The 20286-nt window shown below is 23.8% G+C and overlaps 1 protein-coding gene across 6 annotated transcripts in view; it reads left to right on the forward strand.

The window, feature by feature from the left end:
* The window catches only part of LOC111626557 (semaphorin-2A-like), a 257482-nt gene that overhangs the window by 205938 nt on the left and 31258 nt on the right, over nucleotides 1-20286 (forward strand). For 3 of the 6 annotated variants that reach the window (XM_023369968.1, XM_023369971.1, XM_023369974.1), the window contains 2 exons: nucleotides 8065-8127; nucleotides 10880-10987. In XM_023369968.1, coding sequence (XP_023225736.1) covers nucleotides 8065-8127; nucleotides 10880-10987 — 171 coding nt within the window. Of the gene's footprint in view, nucleotides 1-5370; nucleotides 5509-8064; nucleotides 8128-10879; nucleotides 10988-20286 lie in introns of those variants that run through there. The other 3 variants (XM_023369973.1, XM_023369972.1, XM_023369970.1) reach the window with 3 other exon arrangements.

Genomic DNA, 20286 nt, shown 5'->3' on the forward strand with positions numbered 1-20286 from the left:
CGTCTCCATTTCCAAGTGCAAAATCTTCTTTCTTCAGGATTCCTTTTTCTATGTGAAGTTTTTTGCATTTGTCTAGGCCAAACTCCATTTGTATGTCCTTAGTGAATGATTGTGTGATTTGTAGGAGTTGATAAAGTTTTATTATTATTATTATTATTATTTTTTTTAATAATTAATTTTTGGAAAAGAATAAAAATTGATTGGGTTAAAATTATATAACATATATGTTTATAGTATATTTATAAATTATATTCTATACATAAATTATTTTGTTAAAATTATGGAAAATTCTAATTTCACTTTAAAAAAGATCAGTTTATAAAAATAATGATAAAAATTTCCAAAAATGAACAAATTAACAAAGCAAACAAGAAAAAAAAGATCTACCTGTTTATCTTTAAATTTTGTTTCATGAAATTAAATTTGCAATTAATAAAATTAAATATTAATTTGGAAGGATGAGTAACACCACGTAACACACCAATCGACCTTTTAAACCTTTTGCAAAGCGAATTTTCATATTCGCTAAACAGTAAATAACGTTAAAAAAAATTATGCACGATCGATACATATATATTGCAAGTTACCTTTAAATTGAATATACATATTTTTAAGGATTTGTGCCACTTTGGCATAGTTACCCTGTTAAGGGAGTAGTTCATCGATTACATTTCACAGCCCGTACGACGAGATTTCAGAAGGGTATAGAAGCAAACAAGGCAGAGTTAGTGGCGACATTAAACTCGAAAGTAGAATAAATTATGGCCGTACTGGGAAACAAGTAAAAGAAAAGTGAAAGACTTAATGGCTAGCACGTTGCTAATCAGTAATGGTGTCCTTGCACGGTACTTCGGGGTGTGGCAGCTGGAACCACATCCACACTATCGGATTGCTATTAAGGAAAAGCAAGTTGATTAGAGGCACATGTTATATCTCCTGAAGGATTATTTGGCTCGGATTCTCTTTTACTATATACTAACAAACAATAAGTAAGTTCTTCTATGTGAATGCCATTTGCGGGTTTATCTTAATCCGCAGATAATCCATCAAACGAGTTAAACCACCATTTTTTTTCCTTTTTTTATGTTATCCATATCCGCCGAGGTGATAAACTCTTAATTATACGTTTCAAATGGTGAAATATTTAAATTATCATATAAAGGGTTACTTTGCATTTATTTCCATCGAGTAAATTGGATTAATTTGAATAACAAATGCTTAATTCATTATTTATTAATTAATTTGTTTACTGTAGTAAAGAAAATGAATGAAACATTATGAAATAGGTCATGTAAATAAGGAAATTTTAGAAAATTTTAATAAATATAAATTTAAACAATCTTCAAGAACAAACAAAGAATTTCCAATTGTAATAAATTTTAATGTAATTAATGAGTTAGGAATCTAATTTCTTTATATAAATTGATATAATTAGATAAATTTTTATGTAATTCCCCCCCTCAATCGTATCTTGTTACAAATTAAACGTTTGCTTATTAAAGGTGTATTATATTCTGTAGATGTATAGAAAATTAAAACTTGTAATTTTCCTATATTGCTGCAGGCTAGAGAGAAGACATCGGTATCTTAAGCTTTCTAACTTTTCCTACAATTTTAATTTTGTTTAAGATTGCTTCAAACGTATCTTTTAGCTATACGAAAAATTTGATAAAATTAAATTCGACATCACTGATTCGTTATTAATTATTTTAATTGTTTAACAAATGTTGTTCGCATATTTTCGATTATTTCCTAGAAGACAAGCAAATAAGACATTTGTTTCTCTTATTTAACGAAGCAAAAATTTATATATATATTTGTATGGATTTTTAAAAATCAAATTCTGTAATTGCTATTCGTGTTTATATATTTTAATTTATAAAAAGAAAAATATTAGATGTAGAATTCGATACAATTTAACGCCGTTAGAAAAATTTTTATGTTCTCTCGACGCTCATAACAATCCAATTTCTTAGGAAATAATAATTTGTATTTGATAAAAATTTATCTTCTTCCATAAAGCTTGCCTTCACGACTCGTTCCAATAGTTATATCCTTTATGTAGCCCATTAATCACACCTACTAACGCGATTCTTTTTATTATATTCATTAATTTAATCCTAGTTGGAGAATAAATATGTACTAGAAGCTTTAAAGTAGTATAATAAAGACGATGCTATGAGAAAAGAAGAATTTCTTCTATATATTTACATTATTCTTTGTGATTTTTAAATAAAATTGGTAGAAAATAACGTAAATATTGAATAAAATATTCAGTTCTTAGCGATTTTATTTCACATCTTTTCCATATGTCCAACAAAATAAAATTCGAAAATTTACTTTTACGCAATGAATTTTTCAATTATAAATACTAGAAAACATCAAAATAAATAAAATAATCCTTTTTAATCGTATAATAACATTTACTAATTACATTAATTAAATTTATAAACATGAATCTTCCTTTTACTGAGTTAATATTTCACAATACTTAATATTTACATATAAACTTCTTGAATGAGTTCATTAAAATATTTCAAATTAAATTTTTATCGTTATAGTAATACTTTACACATATTTTTTTCTTATTAATAACTGAAAATATCAATTTTTATAATCAAAATCTTTCACACAACTATTATTACTAGAAATGAATATCAACATCACATAATGTATATAGGCATATATTTTTTTAATATTATAATTTAACAATAAAAAATATGTTTTATTTACAGTCTAGGAAGTATAAAATTAATTACTGTAACTAAACTTTAATAAAATAAACATAAATGTTCATTATTTTAAAGGTTTTTAGTGTGGTAAACGTGTATGCTTTTTCTAGCTATCAGGATTTAGTTCTTTCTGTTAGCCTTTTATTTTTTTATTTTTTTGTTTTTAGTCATGCCTTCTTTTATCATCTCTACTTCCAATTCTAACATTACTCTTGGTAATCTCTTATCTACTATCCCTTTTATGTATCCTTTGCTATCGAGCTCTCGTTTTCTCAGTCTAACAATCAAGTTTTTCATTTCCATCCTCTACTTTATCTTCATTGCCGACTGTTTCTTCTTCTATTCCCAATGGCACTTATATTTTCTTAAAACATTTTTGTTATTTATATTTTCATTTCCATTCTTTCTTCCTTTTTTTTATTTTTATACGCTTCCGTTTATACAGCATAATTAAAATTCTTGTAAGAAGCTATCTTGTTTATTATAACTAAAGAGAGAAATTGCTCTTAACCTGTAATGCTGAAGAAATTTTTACAATTGTTAAAAATATTTTTACTTTTATTTTTTAAGGTTTTTTAATGCCGTAATTACTAATACTAATAATAATAATAATTTTTGAATTATTATTAAATTTTTTTTTAAGTTTTAATGTTATTTTTCATGATTTTTCGTTTTAAAAATATCCATATTTCTCATTATTTACTTTGTTTTTTAAATAAAATATTGTAAATATTTATGAAAAATTGTTTTATTTAATAATTCCATTTTTAAATCTCTTATTTTGATTATTATTTATTATTTTAAAATGCCCAAAAAAGTATTGATTGTAAATTTTTTTTCATAAATTTATTATTTCTCTTCTTATTTTAATGATAAATTATATCATAAAATTACTTTTTTTTTTTTAAATTTTGTTATAACTTGAACATATTCTAGTTAATTAATTAAAAATTTAGCAATTATTTTTATGATATAAATCGCGAAAAATAATTAAAATTAAAGAGAAATTATTTACTCATTTTAACTAATTCGAACTTTAAGAAAAATGCGAAAATCTAAACTTTAGATAAATTCCGAATTTATAACAGGAATATAACTTACAAAATAATTATTAACTCTCTAATTTAATTAATTAGAATATTTTAAAAGCAAATTGTTAAAGAAATTTTGTGCTTGACTTTAAACTGAATTTGCATACATTTCTCATAATTTATTATTATTATTATTATTACACTTCTAATCAACTTTACTCATTAAAAAAATAGTTAAATTAATTATATAATCATCGTTAACTTTTATGTTGTAATTATTTTATTTTATTTTCAAAGTTATCCAATATTTTACTATTGAAAAAAATCATACAAGAATCTGATTGTAGAGCCTATATCATATTATAAAATACAATTGTTTTAATATTCAATATATATATATATAAATATTTTTTTTTTATACCTTCTTTAACTCTCTTCCGTGCATTAAATTCGATGTTAAAGTAAAAACATACACGTTTTTTACATTTGCAATAAAGAAAACACACCAGAAAATGATATTGATGTTCGCTTGAAGAAATTCGAAAACTCTCTATTTAGTTCATATCCGGACTTCTTTCAAAACTGAGTCCAATAGGATAAACCTATAAGGAATAATCGTTTCATTTCAACTTCAACGATTACTTCCATATTGCTGAGTCCCAAACCACAGAAGTTATTACCTTCCGACCTTACCTGTTGATACCTGTTTCACAGTTATCGAAAGCTAATTCCTGGGATCAACAATTGTCGAATCGTCAAAACAAGAAAAAGAAAAAAAAGAAAATAGCAACTCGGATTTGATTACTTTTCATTTTCTTCACTTTTTATTCTCTGCTATATTTAACTTTAACACCCCCTTCCAAAGTGTAAAGATAAATAAACGTTTTGGATTTTCAGATATACTCTTACTCTACACTAGGATATAAGTGGACTGAACTGAAAAAAATCCTATTTTTTTTCCTTTAGATCATTTCAAAATATAACAACTCGGTTAAAATATCACACTAGTGAATCTAAACTATATATTTAGGTGTTCTGATATATTATTTCAGTCATTTTTTTTAACTGAAATAAAAAAAATCCTACACCTAACTAGTTTTTTTTTATATCATTAAAGTTATAACATGAATCGGTTGGTGATATTTATGTTTTATAACAAGTTATCTTCTCTGATATATAAGTTCTAGTAACTTCTTGACTTAAAAGATTCATAATTTATCAAGCTATACAAAATATCCAGGCTTTTTTTTTTTATTTAACAAGTAAACAAGCATGTGATTTTAAATAAAAAAAATTACACATTTAAAAATTCTTGACATTTAATCAACTAAAGTAAAGAATATGTAAATCTATACAGTATAATTTACCACATGAAAAGTTAATAACTGCAGATATAAATTGACACCATTATTCAAAAAACTATTTTTTTTTTTTTTTTAAAAACTTACTATTATTATTTATTACTTTGAAATTTCTACAGATTTTTAACCTTACCTCACCATTTAAATAAGCTATTTTATGGCAGATAAAAGTTACAGTGACTATCTAATTTGCATATTTCTTAAATGTAAACCATTTATAGGCCTGTAATCTATTTTAAGATCATCTAATAATTAGTTACTTTAAAGTAAAGAATATTTAACATTACAAATATATGCAGATTTTATTCCTTATTCATATGTATTACTCATTTAAAAATCTATTTACAAATTATGTATGAGGAAGAATTTAAGAAGGAATTTAAGGTATTTTTTTCTTTAAAAATTAGACAAGGAATATAAATTATATATGTTATATACAGTATATATATAATATACAAATCTAATGTATATATATATAAATTATAATAGTACTTATTTTAAAACCTAAATTAATGTAAGAATTTTCAACCTTTCTAAATAAAAAAAAATATTTTGACATATTTTTATCAAAGTGAATATAAAACCTTATTTATTTTAGATTTAAACAAATTGATATATCTGTAAAACTACACACTTAAAGAATTCAACATTGCATTTTTCAAGGATTCTTTCCATGCTACATTTAAATATACTACTGTTGTATACACTATTTATAAACTAAAAAAAAAAAAAATAAGCAATTTTAGTAGTTTTGAATATGTTAAAAGATATTTTATATGTTAATATTAGAAATATAATCAATAAAAATTCAAACAAACTGTTATAAACTAATAAAATGAATTATGACAATTTTGTTGATGGTTCAGGTAACCGTAATTTTAGAATATTTTAATTAAACGAAACTTCACTTTTAATTATAGTAGTTTGTAGGACTGTTTGTGCTATAAAATATTAAGTTATAAATCGACATACTGTAAATTACTGATTTGAAAATATTTATCATTGTAGATTATTATTGATAAATTGTAAATTTATCAATTTACAAATTATTCTCACTACAAACTGCTCTAAATTTGTTACGTAAAACATTAAACTTTGAGCATTGTTTGGAGAAAAAATTCTAGTTTTCACATATTGTCAAATATTAAAAAAAAAATTGTTTTTTTATTTTTGAAACCAGATAATGTTTTTTACTAAAATTTTTACCATATTAAATTTGTACTGAAAAACAATGAATGCCAAAGAAAATTCTGTTCTCATCTTTGTTATCCATTCAACTTTATTTTCAATACTGAATTAATAACATAAAATGTACCACAGCAATGTTTTCCAATGTTTAGTATTTCAGCAATGGCACATATACTGAAGGATTGGAAGTGATTCAACTGTGATAAGATGATGCTAAACATTAATATTGTATTCTAAATTCTTCTTTTTATAGATTAAAATGTAAAAATCTCTGTAAAGGTATTAAAATATGAATTATTAAATTAAATTTTTTTATATTACCAATTGGAACTTGCAGAATATGTATACCTTTTATATACTATGTAACTTAGATCATAGCTATGTATCACTATATTCTTACATTAATTTCTGAAATTTGGATTATCAAAATTCATTATAAGACTTATCCAACTTTTATTAGAGAATATTTTCTAACATTACCTAATAACCAAAATAATGTTGGATATTATCTTCATCACTGGAAAATTAACTATTTTTTTATACTTATATGTTTATTTTTTTACTCTTAAATAATTCTTCTTGTGAAATACTACAATGATTTTCTAAGAATTTCAAGTAAACATTTAATTATGATGTTAATTTAATCAATTAAAATCTTAGCCCTTAATTACTTAAAATTGAATTATTTCAAACAATAAAATGAAAATGCAAAACCAAATTACAGCATAAGATCATTGAAATATATTTTCTAAGATTTTTTAAAGTGATTTACTAGTTAATGTCCTCAATGTTGCTGTCTAATTAAAATTTTTCATTTATTCTAAGAATACAATGGATAAGCTATTGAATTTCAATTATTATAATATTGCATAACAAAATTTATATTTCCATAATGCTTACTTTTTGTATCATAGAATCTGTAAAGACAAATTTATTCTGCTCATCTCTTTGCATCTTAGAAATTTGCAAAATCTTAATAAAACTAAATTAATTTTCTACTAAATTTATTAATTCTATGTTTCTTTTATTATTTGGTACTAAAATTATTATGAAAGATTANCTTTTTGTATCATAGAATCTGTAAAGACAAATTTATTCTGCTCATCTCTTTGCATCTTAGAAATTTGCAAAATCTTAATAAAACTAAATTAATTTTCTACTAAATTTATTAATTCTATGTTTCTTTTATTATTTGGTACTAAAATTATTATGAAAGATTATTTAAATATTTGTTTCATTTTAGAAAATTAGCAAACATTTAAACTCTTGTGTTATGAATAATAAGATTATTTGTTTATTGTGTTAATTAAGTGTGTCAGAATATTTTTAAAATAGATGCTTTGTTTCTGGAATTTAAGTTACTCTTTTAAAAATATTCTACGAATTTTCCATTCATGTGAAGAATGAGATAAATGTTATCTTTCGCCAAATTTAATAAAATCATGTTTAATTAAATGAAAATCCAAAATTTCATTTAATTAAATAATTTATTAAACTAAGTTAAATATAATCAAATAATAAAGTAATTACTGGTGCAGCAATTAGGAAAAACTTAGTTAATGGCGTTAATTTAATTTCCTTAATAAATAAATAGAGAGATATTTATAATCAAAAATAATTGGTATAAGAACAGATAATGATAAATATATTTTTTTAATTATTTAATATTTAAAATTTTGTATTGAAAAATCAAAATTTCAATAATCTATCATTGATTTCTATTATATTAAATATTTTAATATATTTTTTCAGAATGATTATCTTTCATTGGAACCATCTAATGTAGCAAGTTGTGTATCAAAAGGAAAGTCTGAAGTAAGTTAAAGTTTCAGTCTTATATTTTTAATGTTGTAAATATAAAATTAATATTTTATTGGGTGGATACTTTTAAGTTCCCTATTTTCTGTTAATTTCTTGATGTTTTTAAATATTGTATGTTAGCTAAATGAATGACAATATGGAATTTTATTATGAAGCCAAAGTACATGTTCTTCTGGGAAGGTTTTATGCTTTTTGTCAGCACAATAGTTTAGACCGTTTATTTCTTACTTTAGGAAACCAACAATCAAATCTGGGCTGTCTCTCCTGGTTTTCTGTAGATCTAATCCTTTAAAATATAGATTCTATAGTGCTTTAGTGCTGCCTTTGAATACTGCAGTGCATGAAGTTGTGATCTTATGTGGAATAATACTAAATGTAATAGATACTAGGATCCAATTGTGGATGAGTGGAATCTTTGTGGATTCTGGATGAATGGAATGCCAAATATATAATTTGTTGTCCCTGAATTTTCAGTCAATTCCTATACAATTGGCCATTCAAGTTAATATGTCAGATGAATAACCCCCAATATAATATCACTCTACTTCCTTTGCAATGATTTCTTGTTAGCTTCATAAATTAAACAGATTAAAAAATAAATAAAATCATAATCATCATATATAACGGGTAAATATCAAGTTTTGTTTTAATAAATTTTTTTTTATTATGAAAATGTTAAAGAATTTGAATTTCTCATGTCAAGTAACCCAACTATATCTTGATTATTAATTTTTATTCTCCATAAGTAAGCCTTTTATGTCTTATATTTTGACATTTGACTTCAACACTTTTATCATACACTTCATAGCTTTTAATGTTGAGATACCAAATATCTTAATTAAATACTATGGATTGAAATGGAGAAAAACTATTTTTAATTCTATTTATTTATTTTGCTGAACTTTTTGAATTATATTATTTTTAAGTACAGTAGAGCGTCGTTTATCCGAATCAATTGGGAACTGGGGTTGTTCGGAAAAAAAAAACGATATTTCGGATAACCGATTACGCACGAAAAAATATATTAACCTATCCCATGTTGAAATTTTTCTCCGTTGCGTGTCGCTTCGCATTGAATTTTCGTCGATGTTAAGCCTAACGAAGACTATTGTATCGTTAAAAAAATTTTTTTTATATTTTGTTCAAACAAAATAAATATATTGAAAAATATAAAAACTATAAAAAATTATACTTCAGAAGTTAATTTAGTATCAAAAACGTAAAATATTTGAGTAGCCCAAGACATAGCCAAAGATTGCAGCGCCACAGCACTGGCGAAAAATTTAAATTTGCGAACTGGATTTTCTTTCGGATAACCGACTTTCGGATAAACGACGCTCTACTGTAGTAACTTTTTTTCATAAAAGTTTATAAATACAGAACGTTCAATATTTTAAACACACAATAATGATAATATGATTTTAAAAATTATGATAAAGTAAATATTTTTTGAGAAAATAATCATTAAACTATTATTAATTAAGTAGTTGAAATTTAATTGAAAAAAATTTGCATAATTTTATGCTAGAGAATACAAATTGCAATGTTTTATTTTAACTTATCTAAAGCATTTTTGAGGATAACTTAGAGAAATACAGTATAAAATTTTTAAAACTGATTTATATATAGTATTTCAGCTTGCAAAACTTTAGTATTGTTAATGTAACATAATGACACTACAGATAATGCAGATGTAAGCAAAACACCAGTTATTTTTCTGAATTTATTTATTTATAAAAGTCACAAATCCAATATCCAATTATGATTGATTGGATTTGTAATTTTTGTATTGTAATCTGTAGAGTTTTTAAGTGTTTAAACAGAGTTATTGTAAGATCAACAAATATAAAGTAAGTTATATTTAACATACATTAAATTTTAATGATTTGTACATAAGAATCCATAAACCTAATTGTATTTATTTACTAATATATATATTCATAAAGATATTTCTTAGATTAAATTAAACAGAAAATATTATTTCTGTTTTAATTTTTTAAAATCAATCTCTAAATTATTTTGTTAATTGCTTGAAAAATGAATTTATTAATTACATATTAAGATTAAAAATAAGTATTAATTAATTCTTCAATTGTTGTTAATATTTTTCAATAAAAGTTTAAGGAAAAAAATTTAATTTAATGTTGAACAAATAAAACGTTTAATTTTCTATGTGACAAGAAATTTATAGAAGAGGATATAATCTTGTATAGTATAAGTCTTGACTTCAAAATAGTGAGCCAAACCTAACTTATAGAGCAACCATTCTATAGTCTAGTAATATATAACTGGATAAAGATAACACGGTTGCTGTCTTGTTTCAACCGTGAGTTGCGGGTCACCATTGGCCATTGAAAAGAAAGAAAGTAGTCTGGATACTTTGAAAATCAAGAAAAGAACAAAAGAATTGCATTGCATTGGGTTCACAGACAGAAGAAAAGAAGGATTTAAATCTTATTTTGATAGTTTAATTTTTTTTTATTTTTAATAGTGTTAATAATAGAACTTATTTTTATATTCTTACATAAAATTTATAATTCTATAATCAATAACTTACAGCAGTCAATACTACTTATATGAAATAATATAGTACAAATATATTGTAAATGCAAGTATACATAAGATAGTATTGATCATAAAAACTATTGATATTTTTATTACTATAAAAATTGATTTTTATAATAATTTAAAATTCATGTTTGTGATAATGCTTCTTATCAGTCTTTAATATATGCTAATTCTTCAGCAGTATGAATGCCGCAATCACATAAGGGTCATTCAACCAGTTGGAGATGGAAGCAAATTGTATATATGTGGTACAAATGCATACAATCCTATGGATTGGGTAATTTATGTAAGTCTTATTATTTATTCATTTACTTAGTTGAGAAATTTTAATATTATTAAGTTTCTATTCATATATTTTTTTTATTTTTTTAGAAAATGCTGTTTATTTTTACCTAATAATGTAAATAAAAAACTAAAATTTGATAACAAAATATATTGTCTCGTCTGGAATAGCATTATTTATTTTAATTTACCCATATTACAGAAAGTAATAAGAATATTTTAAAAATCTTTCCTATTATAATTAAATAACAAGGAAAGTTATAATGCATTTTACAAATTTTTAAAGAAAATATTAATATATAAAAAAGTAACATTTATTAATGATAATTAAAAATTAGTATTGAATGTAGAGAATTTTAATTTTCCAAGAAACTAATACTGTAGTTATATTTTTTTGGATTTTTATGTATAGTTAAGGAATTGTACTAAATTAAAAAAGACTTGTGGCTAGAAAAAAAAAATGTGATCATATAACTTGTAATTTATTCATCATTATATTACAGCAAAAGAAACTAATTTGAAATATATGAATATTACAGCATCATAAATACAACAAACAAAATAATGATTGATATATTTAAAAGATTAAATCAAAAATTTGTATAAAATACACATATTTCAATATTGTAATGGTGAAAGAGTGAGTTGCCTTCTATCATCATATATTATTTGTCTTGCTTACTCTTAAACTGCTTCACTATTTTCAACTTCACTAATTTGACAGCCAAATAGCTATGATGCATGTTTGTCGTTCGGAGAGAGACAGATTCAATTCCAGGTTAGATCCTCAGAATCTTCTCTAGCTTATAAATATTTTAGGTCTCCATTCTTCACATACAATTATTCCATTGTAATTCTAGCTAGATCTATCTGATAAGTATGATAAAAAAATTCTTTAATACACAAAGAAAAAGAAGAATTAAATTAAAAAAGAACTAATTTCATATAAGATAATAGAAAGTTTAATTAAAAGTTCTAGTTTCAATGGTTTATTTTGAAAATACAGTTTATCATTTTTCTTGGTAAATAGTTTTTAAAGATGGAATTTGTGTTTCAAAATAACTGTTGCGTATCTAATAGAATTTCACAAAAAAGTCACTCATGCCAAAAATTCTTTTAATATTTAAATGGAAATTTCATTGATAAAATTTTATTATTTTATCTATTACCAACTGAAAAACTAAAATATTTATATTCAAATGAAATTATGAAAATGAAAAATTTCAAAATCTGAAATGTTATGAATATACAGAATGAGACAGATATAACCATATAACTTTTACATGGATTTCTAAAATCATATGTTCTGAAATACAGATTTTGAATTGAGATGAGACTGAGATCAAAGGAACCTGTAAAACATTCATCATTGTCTTTCAAATTGATTTCTCAACCAGTTTTTTTTTTTTTTTTTTAATAGTTCTTGTAAGGAGTTATCATATGAGGTCTAATTTTATAATTATAAGCTTCTATAGTCCCTTCTATAAATTTATGAGTTAAGATTAATAGAGTTTGTAATTTCTCTCATCAGAAGACCATGAATAAAAATGTATTCCTTTTAACAAATCTTTTATGAAAATAAATATTAAATTAAATAAAATTCTTAATTATATATAAGATTGAATAGAGACACTTTTAACTTGCTCTAGTAATTGTAGATTAAAATTATTTTGTGATAAGTTCTTCAATTAAAATAATTTATAAAATATATAATTAAAATCAAGTAACTTTTTATTATGTGCATCTTTATTCACAAATATTATAAATGAAAGTTAACTTTTATTATTTAATATAAAATCTAAAGTTCTGAAATTTTAATAAATCTTTAAATGTTTAAAATTAATTATTTGAATAATTTATTTTATGAATTACTTTAAAAGGCAAGAAAATTTAACTTATCACATTAAATCATATTAAAATTTTGTTTATTTTATATACAGTATTTAAAAAATACTCTCCTCTTTGAAAATGAATTTATGAATTTTTGAACTCTAAAACTTCATAAATTCTGGAGAATAAAGATAATTGCAAAACTTGTCCAAGTCTTTCTTTTATTGTGCTATTCAGATACATTTCTCCAGTTTTGTAAACAACATTAATGACTTTATTCCTATACAGGTGTTTCAATTCTATATAAAATGAAATTATCATCAATAAAACATTTGAACTTGGCACCATATTCAGAAAGACAAGAAAAAATGCTTAATTCTGGAAACCAAATTAAATTTTATTCAGAAACGTTTTTGTTATTTTATAAGAACACCATCAGCTGTGAAAATTATCAAGTGCATTAGAAGGAATACATTGAGAACCTTTCCAATGTATTCATTCTAATGCACTTGATAATTTTCACAGCTGATGGTGTTCTTATAAAAGAATGAAAACATTTCTGAATAAAATTTAATTTGGTTTCTAGAATTAGTATTTTTTCTCATCTTTTTTAAATTATTATTTTAGCAGAGCAAGATAATGATTTAAAAAAATAAATTGTTCACTTGAAAGTAGAAATCAAACTAAGAGAGATGAACTGTTTTAATTTAATAAAAGAGAAAAAGTTAGAAACTGAATAACATAAAAGATTAAACTTTTTGACTACTATAAATAAAATTAAAATTAATACAACACAAAAAGTAACTTCTAGTCAGAACAACATTGTAACTAAATACTAAATACCAATATAAAGAACATCACAATATTATTCATCAGTTTTTTCTAATAAAGAAGGATATCTTTGATTAACAATTACAAACAAATTTAAGTGATGATAACGTTTATAAATATTTCTAATATATGATATTTCTAAAATTCATTGGTAATGCCAAAAGATAATGATGACTTCTGAAACAACATAAAATGGAAGATCAAGGGAAACAAATATAATAAAAGGGAATAGATAAAAAACTTTAAAATATTTATAAATGAGATTAAATTTATGAGTTAAAATTTTGAATAACTGCATTAAAACATTATAAACTATTAATAAAAGTTGTTAACTATGTATATTAATTAATCACAATTGTATTACATAGAAAAATCAAATTAACTTCAAAATTAACACTTTAACAAAGCTATATTTAATGAATTTTAAGTTTTATAAACAAATAATAAAAGATTAAATCACATTTATGTTGTTAATAAATCATTTAGTGAAAAACAATTATGCAGTGTATACTTTAAAAATAGCATAAATACATATAGATAACTGAGCCCAAAATATTCTAATTATCAAACAATAAAGCCAGATTAATTATCAGGCTTACTTGGCTAATATGAATTTAATTAGCCTGATAGTTAATCCAGCCTTATTATTTGATCATTAAAAAATTATATAACTATAATAATTGTTTCATTTTTATTGGTTATCATCTCTAAATTTGATACTCATTATGTTTTTATTGGAAGTGTAGTAATATTTTTCATTTAATAATATAAGGAATTTGTATCTTCATTCTATATTTATAATTATATTAAATATCAAAAATAATTCACTAATATTCTCAGTTTCCAAATCTTTTTATTTTGACAAACTTTGACAATAATTTGTTTGCAACAAACAAATTATTTTGAATAAAACTCTGGGGTATTCAGATGATTAATATATTATTTCAATAGATTGTACTTACCTGCTCTTTGGACATGAAGATATTAATTTATAGATTTTACAATTATATTTCACTTAATGTTGATTGTTTAGTGATTATTAAAATATGATAAACAAAATTTTTTGGAGTATTTTATGCATAAATGGTTTGATTAATTAAAAAACAGTAAATATCTTTTCTTCGTAACAATAGAACAAAATCAATAAATAAATAGAATCATATTAATAAATAGTAGAAAATGGCCAGGATGATAAATATATTTTAAAAATTCACAAAATAATTGAAAAATACAAAAAATGTCTTCACATTCCTTGTCATATCTTGGGAATATAACAGTCTTATAGCGGAGTCAATCTTTTTATTTTTTATTAATATATTTTTATAATTGTGCCACTGCCAAAGGAAAAATTCTTAACATCTTACATATTGAGGTGGAAGAACCTCCAATAAAAGATTGATTCTGCTGTAAGATTATGTTCTCAACATTGACAAGAATGAAATGTGAAGATATTTTAGTATTTTTCAATTATTTTGTGAGTTTTTAAAATAAAATTATATTTAATATCACATCTGTAATTAATATTTGAATCATATTTATTTTAGTTGAAAAGCTTCTAATGAATTAAAATCCTCAAGCAGTTCAAGATGCCTGTAAAAAATTGATTAAAATAGTTTTATAATAACAGTCTAAAATCCCTAATTTAATATAACTTTAAACTGAATGTTTATGTATCAGAAAAATTCATTCTGTAATTAGAAATCATTAACATCATAAGATATTAGGGATTAATGCACAAAATAAAAGATAGAGCATTTCCATCAAGACAACATATTTATTTCTCAGTTTGATTCTAAGATAATAAATGCAATATATAACACAATGTAGACATTGATCTGATTCAAGTCAGGACAAAACAAGAGGGTTGGAAACTCACATTTCCAACTTATACAATGAAAATTGACATAATCCTCAATATTAATACATGAGAATTAATCTGCATTTTATCATTATATATTATTAATTTACAGTTTTATTTATGTAATAATATTTCTCATTTAATAATATAATGCTATATGTTATAATTGCTATAATGCTATAAGTTATAGTGCTAATCAAAATGGAATAAAAATATAGTACAGAAAATGCATTTGATCCTTCAAGAATTTCCTACTATAATACACAATAAGAAGCTACAATAATTTCTATAAAATTTCACATAAATGCTAATTTGTAATATTTATCAATTCATACAATTTGATATAATTTTTTAAAATATTGGAACATGTAAATACATCATATACCATTTGTGTAATAAATAATTTATTAAAATTCAATGTTTATAAGTTTTTTAGTTGATGATGAACTGTATTTCAGCATACCAAAGATCCATAAATACACTTGCACCCTTGAGATTATGATTGATTGGTTAGAAAATACCATTGTAGTGTGAATATAAAGACTGTGTAACACTTGTTATTTTTATGATGAATTGATGATGGATAAACTGTAGCAATAGAGGCCATGTTAACACCTATTAACAAGAGTGATTCAAAATGTATTGTATCCAAAAACAAATGGAAGCATAAATGTTTTATAAAAAAAAACATTAAAAATCAATTGTAATTGTCATCTTTTAATATTTATATCATTTATTATCATAATTATTTCTTAATTTCATCTCAGTTTTAATGATAATGTATTAAAATATTCAAAATTAAAAAATAAATGGCATCTTAATTTCTTAGTAAGTATATTTGTAATAAAAGTATAAATTCTTGACATATCAAAAATATGTTTGTATTAAATTAATAACAACATAAAATATCATATAGTTATATGAAACAAATTAGTAAGCACATATGTATAATACATATTACAGATAATCTAATTTCCTAGCTAAGCAATGTTTTAGCAGTCAGGCATGATTTTTCACAAATCTAAATCTAATAAAAGTTACAAATAATTAGTACAAAAATATATCCAATATTTTTCTTTTGTATCTTTCATATTAGTTACCATTTTGGCTGAATTCCTCACTTTCTATTTCTATTTGTTTATTTCACAGTAAACAGCTTCACATATTCTCAAATTCTCTCTTCAAACTTCTTTTCAGTGTTTCCTCATGATGCTCATTTGCTATCAGTTTCACCACAATGTATAGTCTTAGATAGAGGTTTTTGCCTGCTTAGGGTGCACTTGCCTGCTTCCAAACAAACTACTCTCAAAAACTTGAATCCCAATGCAACAATATCTAAGAATCTTAAACTTGATATTGATCAGGAGAGCTTATACCATTACTTATAAGAAATAAATCCATATCAAAAAATTGTATATATTTTATATATAATCTTGTAAAAACTTTAAATTTTCTTTATTCCTATTTTGTTGGTATAAAAAGAAATAATTTTTTAATTAAAAATTATAATGATTCCTAAGTTTGAATTTGATGATGGCCAAATTAAATGAAAACATTATTTGGCTATAATTTTTACAATTGAATATTAAAGATTGTTATTCCTAGCTTAGTCATTCACTTCCAGCCTTTTCACATGTAACTAAAAAATAGATTCAAAATAAACATTAATGAATAATTTATCATTCAGTGTCTTATTAAATAAGAAATTGGTTACATTTAAACATTTATTGTATTTCTCAAAATTTAAATAAATTTTGATGAATTTTATTTTTTAATTTTTCTTGTTTAAATTAAAATATAAAAACACATTTACAATTTTGTAAGTTTTTGAAATTGTTATCTTTGTTTTTATGTATGTTTGTTAATTATTGGGGGTAGATATCAACTGTCTTTCCAGACTTTTCTAATTACTTGTAAAAAAAATAAATAAATAAATTTCAAAGTGAAAAAGATTACAGATTTAATTATTAAAAGTAAAGATTTTTTAGAAACTTTAACCTACTTATTGCATATATAAAAATTTTTTTATATATACGATATGTTTTGATATTTCTTATTAGTAATTTAATTGTGACATAACATGCGTAAAAAAAAGGTTTTTTCGTGAATTGTTAGTAATTTAATCAATAAATTTTATTATTTTATGTGTTTCATATTACTTTTATAGCTATATGAATGAATTGGCTGGTACAATCATTTGCTTAAATATCTTAAATTTTATCTATATAAAAAATTATATAAGCTATATCTTGAATATTGGAAGAAGTTATCATAATTTCATATGAATACACACAACACGTACATAATACACAAACACATAAACCTACAGTTTATGTGTTTGAAAGTTATCTGCCAGTTTTATCTTGCAATTACAAACTCCTCAAATAACCTTTTTTTTATCTAAAAGAATCTTTATCTTTATTAGTCACTAAGAACATCTTTAGAAAACATGAAAAATCTTGTGCAATTCATCTGTCATATTCATTTTTTTTTTTTCTAAAATCATCAAAAGACACATACTGTATGCACATGCTGCACCATTAGTTCTCATCTTTCATTTTCTATGCACCAGTTCTTATTTTTATTGATAACATAACATACTTTTACTTGAACTTCTACTTAAAAGCTGATAAATTTTCAATAATTTTCCACTCTAATAGCTAACTATCAGAGATCTATTTAGAAGGTTTTGTTTAGAAGCTGAGAGATTGACCTTCAAACCCTTGTTAATAGATGTCATCAATATTTTAAAAATTGAATAGAAAAAAGTTTTAAATTTGTTTTAGCATTTATTATTATTATTACTACAGACCATCCAAGAAAATATGAACTTTTAAAGTCATTTTTGATAAGCAGTTAGTCAGTCTAGTTGACAGTTAAGATGTTTAATTTTAATGTTAGGAGACTATAAACTATCACTTTAGAGTGATGAAAAGAGCAAATTTTCATGATTAAAATAATTGTATATATTTAAAATGTTAGCTATAGCTTAACTGTACAAGATTTCACTGTATTTATGCAGAACAGTATTAATTTCTGAAATCTTATTAATAAAATTGAAACTAAAAATGATGTAATTATTGTACCATTTTTGTTTGCTTCATTTTTAAACTCTATGATGTAGAAACCCATGTCATATTTATTAAAATAACATTTGTACCCAATTTAAAATATTATTAAATAACAAAAGATAAATCTAAAAACTGTCTGTTGGCATTATGGATAAAAACATTTAATTGACTAGTACTTTTGACAGTATATAACAATCTTCTTCAGATAATATGGCTGATAGTATGTTAGAAATCTGGAGAAAGAACATATTAAATAATTTTCAAGTTAGAACACAATAGTATAGTAAATCCTTGTGTAACATTTCATAAATAATAATTGGATGAACAAAATAGAATTTCAATGTTCTGTTGGATGCAGGGCCGCTGTAAGCGGGCGTGCAAGGCGTGCACCGCACGCGGGCGGCACGTCCAGGGGGCGGCAAAGAGCCTTTCTGGCAAGCTCAGCATAGGTAATCGTAGTTAAACAGGGGGCGGCATAATCGGTATTGCACACAGGCGTTCAAACAGCTAGCGGCGCCCCTGGTTGGATGACCTGACAATTACATGAGATCTTTACCATCTTTATCATTATCAGGAGGCACATCTTTTGTTGAATAAGGTATAGTTCTCTACAGTGAATAAAAGCTGTGTGTTCAACTCTTGAATGTATGACATTGGATATTAATTATATTAAAACTATTTTCTACTGGGGGCAAAGCCCTCTGGCAACCTACAATGACTTGACCTCTTGCTTGTTCTCAATATAGACTATTCATAACAAAAATTTCAATAATATGTATACTTTCATCTGTCTAATTACATTATGGAATCCTCATTTGGCATTGGGCAGATGAAGGTATACATATTGTTGAACTAAGTTCAGATCCACTTTCATACCCAAACTAGTTGAAAAAGTACAGGTTTTTTTCAAATCACATAAAAAAAATCTGAACAATTTTTTCCATCAAAATCAAACATGGAACAACCTTCAGATTTCAAAACAAAAACCATTTTCTTTTTGAATTGGTCAAATATCAAGATTTTTTGAACATCCAATAGAAAAACATTTCAATTCCATGGTTACATGGTTCACTTTACTCACCTACCTACTTATTCCCAATACAGACTATTCATATCAAAAATTTTGCAATAATTCAACTCCTTGGACCAACCCCACACTCACTTTGCTCTCTTTGCTCAACCTCTCTTGGGATGGGTGGTCCAACCCCACCCTCATTCACTTTGCTCCCCTCTTATTCCAGCATCTGCCTCCACTTGCATCTCAACCCAACTCTGCTCACTTTGCTCCACCTTCTCACTCACTTGTTCAAAACTTTTCTGATGATTATTGATTCTTAGTGCCACCATTTTTTTTATGGTAGTTTAAAACCATTATGATACTTTTTCTAAGTGTCATATATATATATATATAGTAGATTTAATTTTTCCCAGCATTTTTAAGTTTATTTTAGCATTTATAATTATTATTACAGTTGATTCTGCTTAATAGCTCAGCATTGGGACCAGAGCTTTTTGGGGGCTACTATATGAACATCCCAATAAGTTATGCAATTGAGATATGATATAACAAGTTATGTTAAAGAGCTATGTTAATGCATAGCAATAAAACAAACATCTGAGCAAAATAAAATCATTTTAATGATGAGAAATTATTTCTGTACAAAAAAAAAATCATTGTAGTACAATCTAGAAAATGGAAAGATTCCCATGACT

Source organism: Centruroides sculpturatus, unplaced genomic scaffold, assembly GCF_000671375.1.
Source record: "Centruroides sculpturatus isolate CEXI.00-Female unplaced genomic scaffold, Cexi_2.0 scaffold413, whole genome shotgun sequence".
Classification (NCBI taxonomy): Eukaryota; Metazoa; Arthropoda; class Arachnida; order Scorpiones; family Buthidae; genus Centruroides; species Centruroides sculpturatus.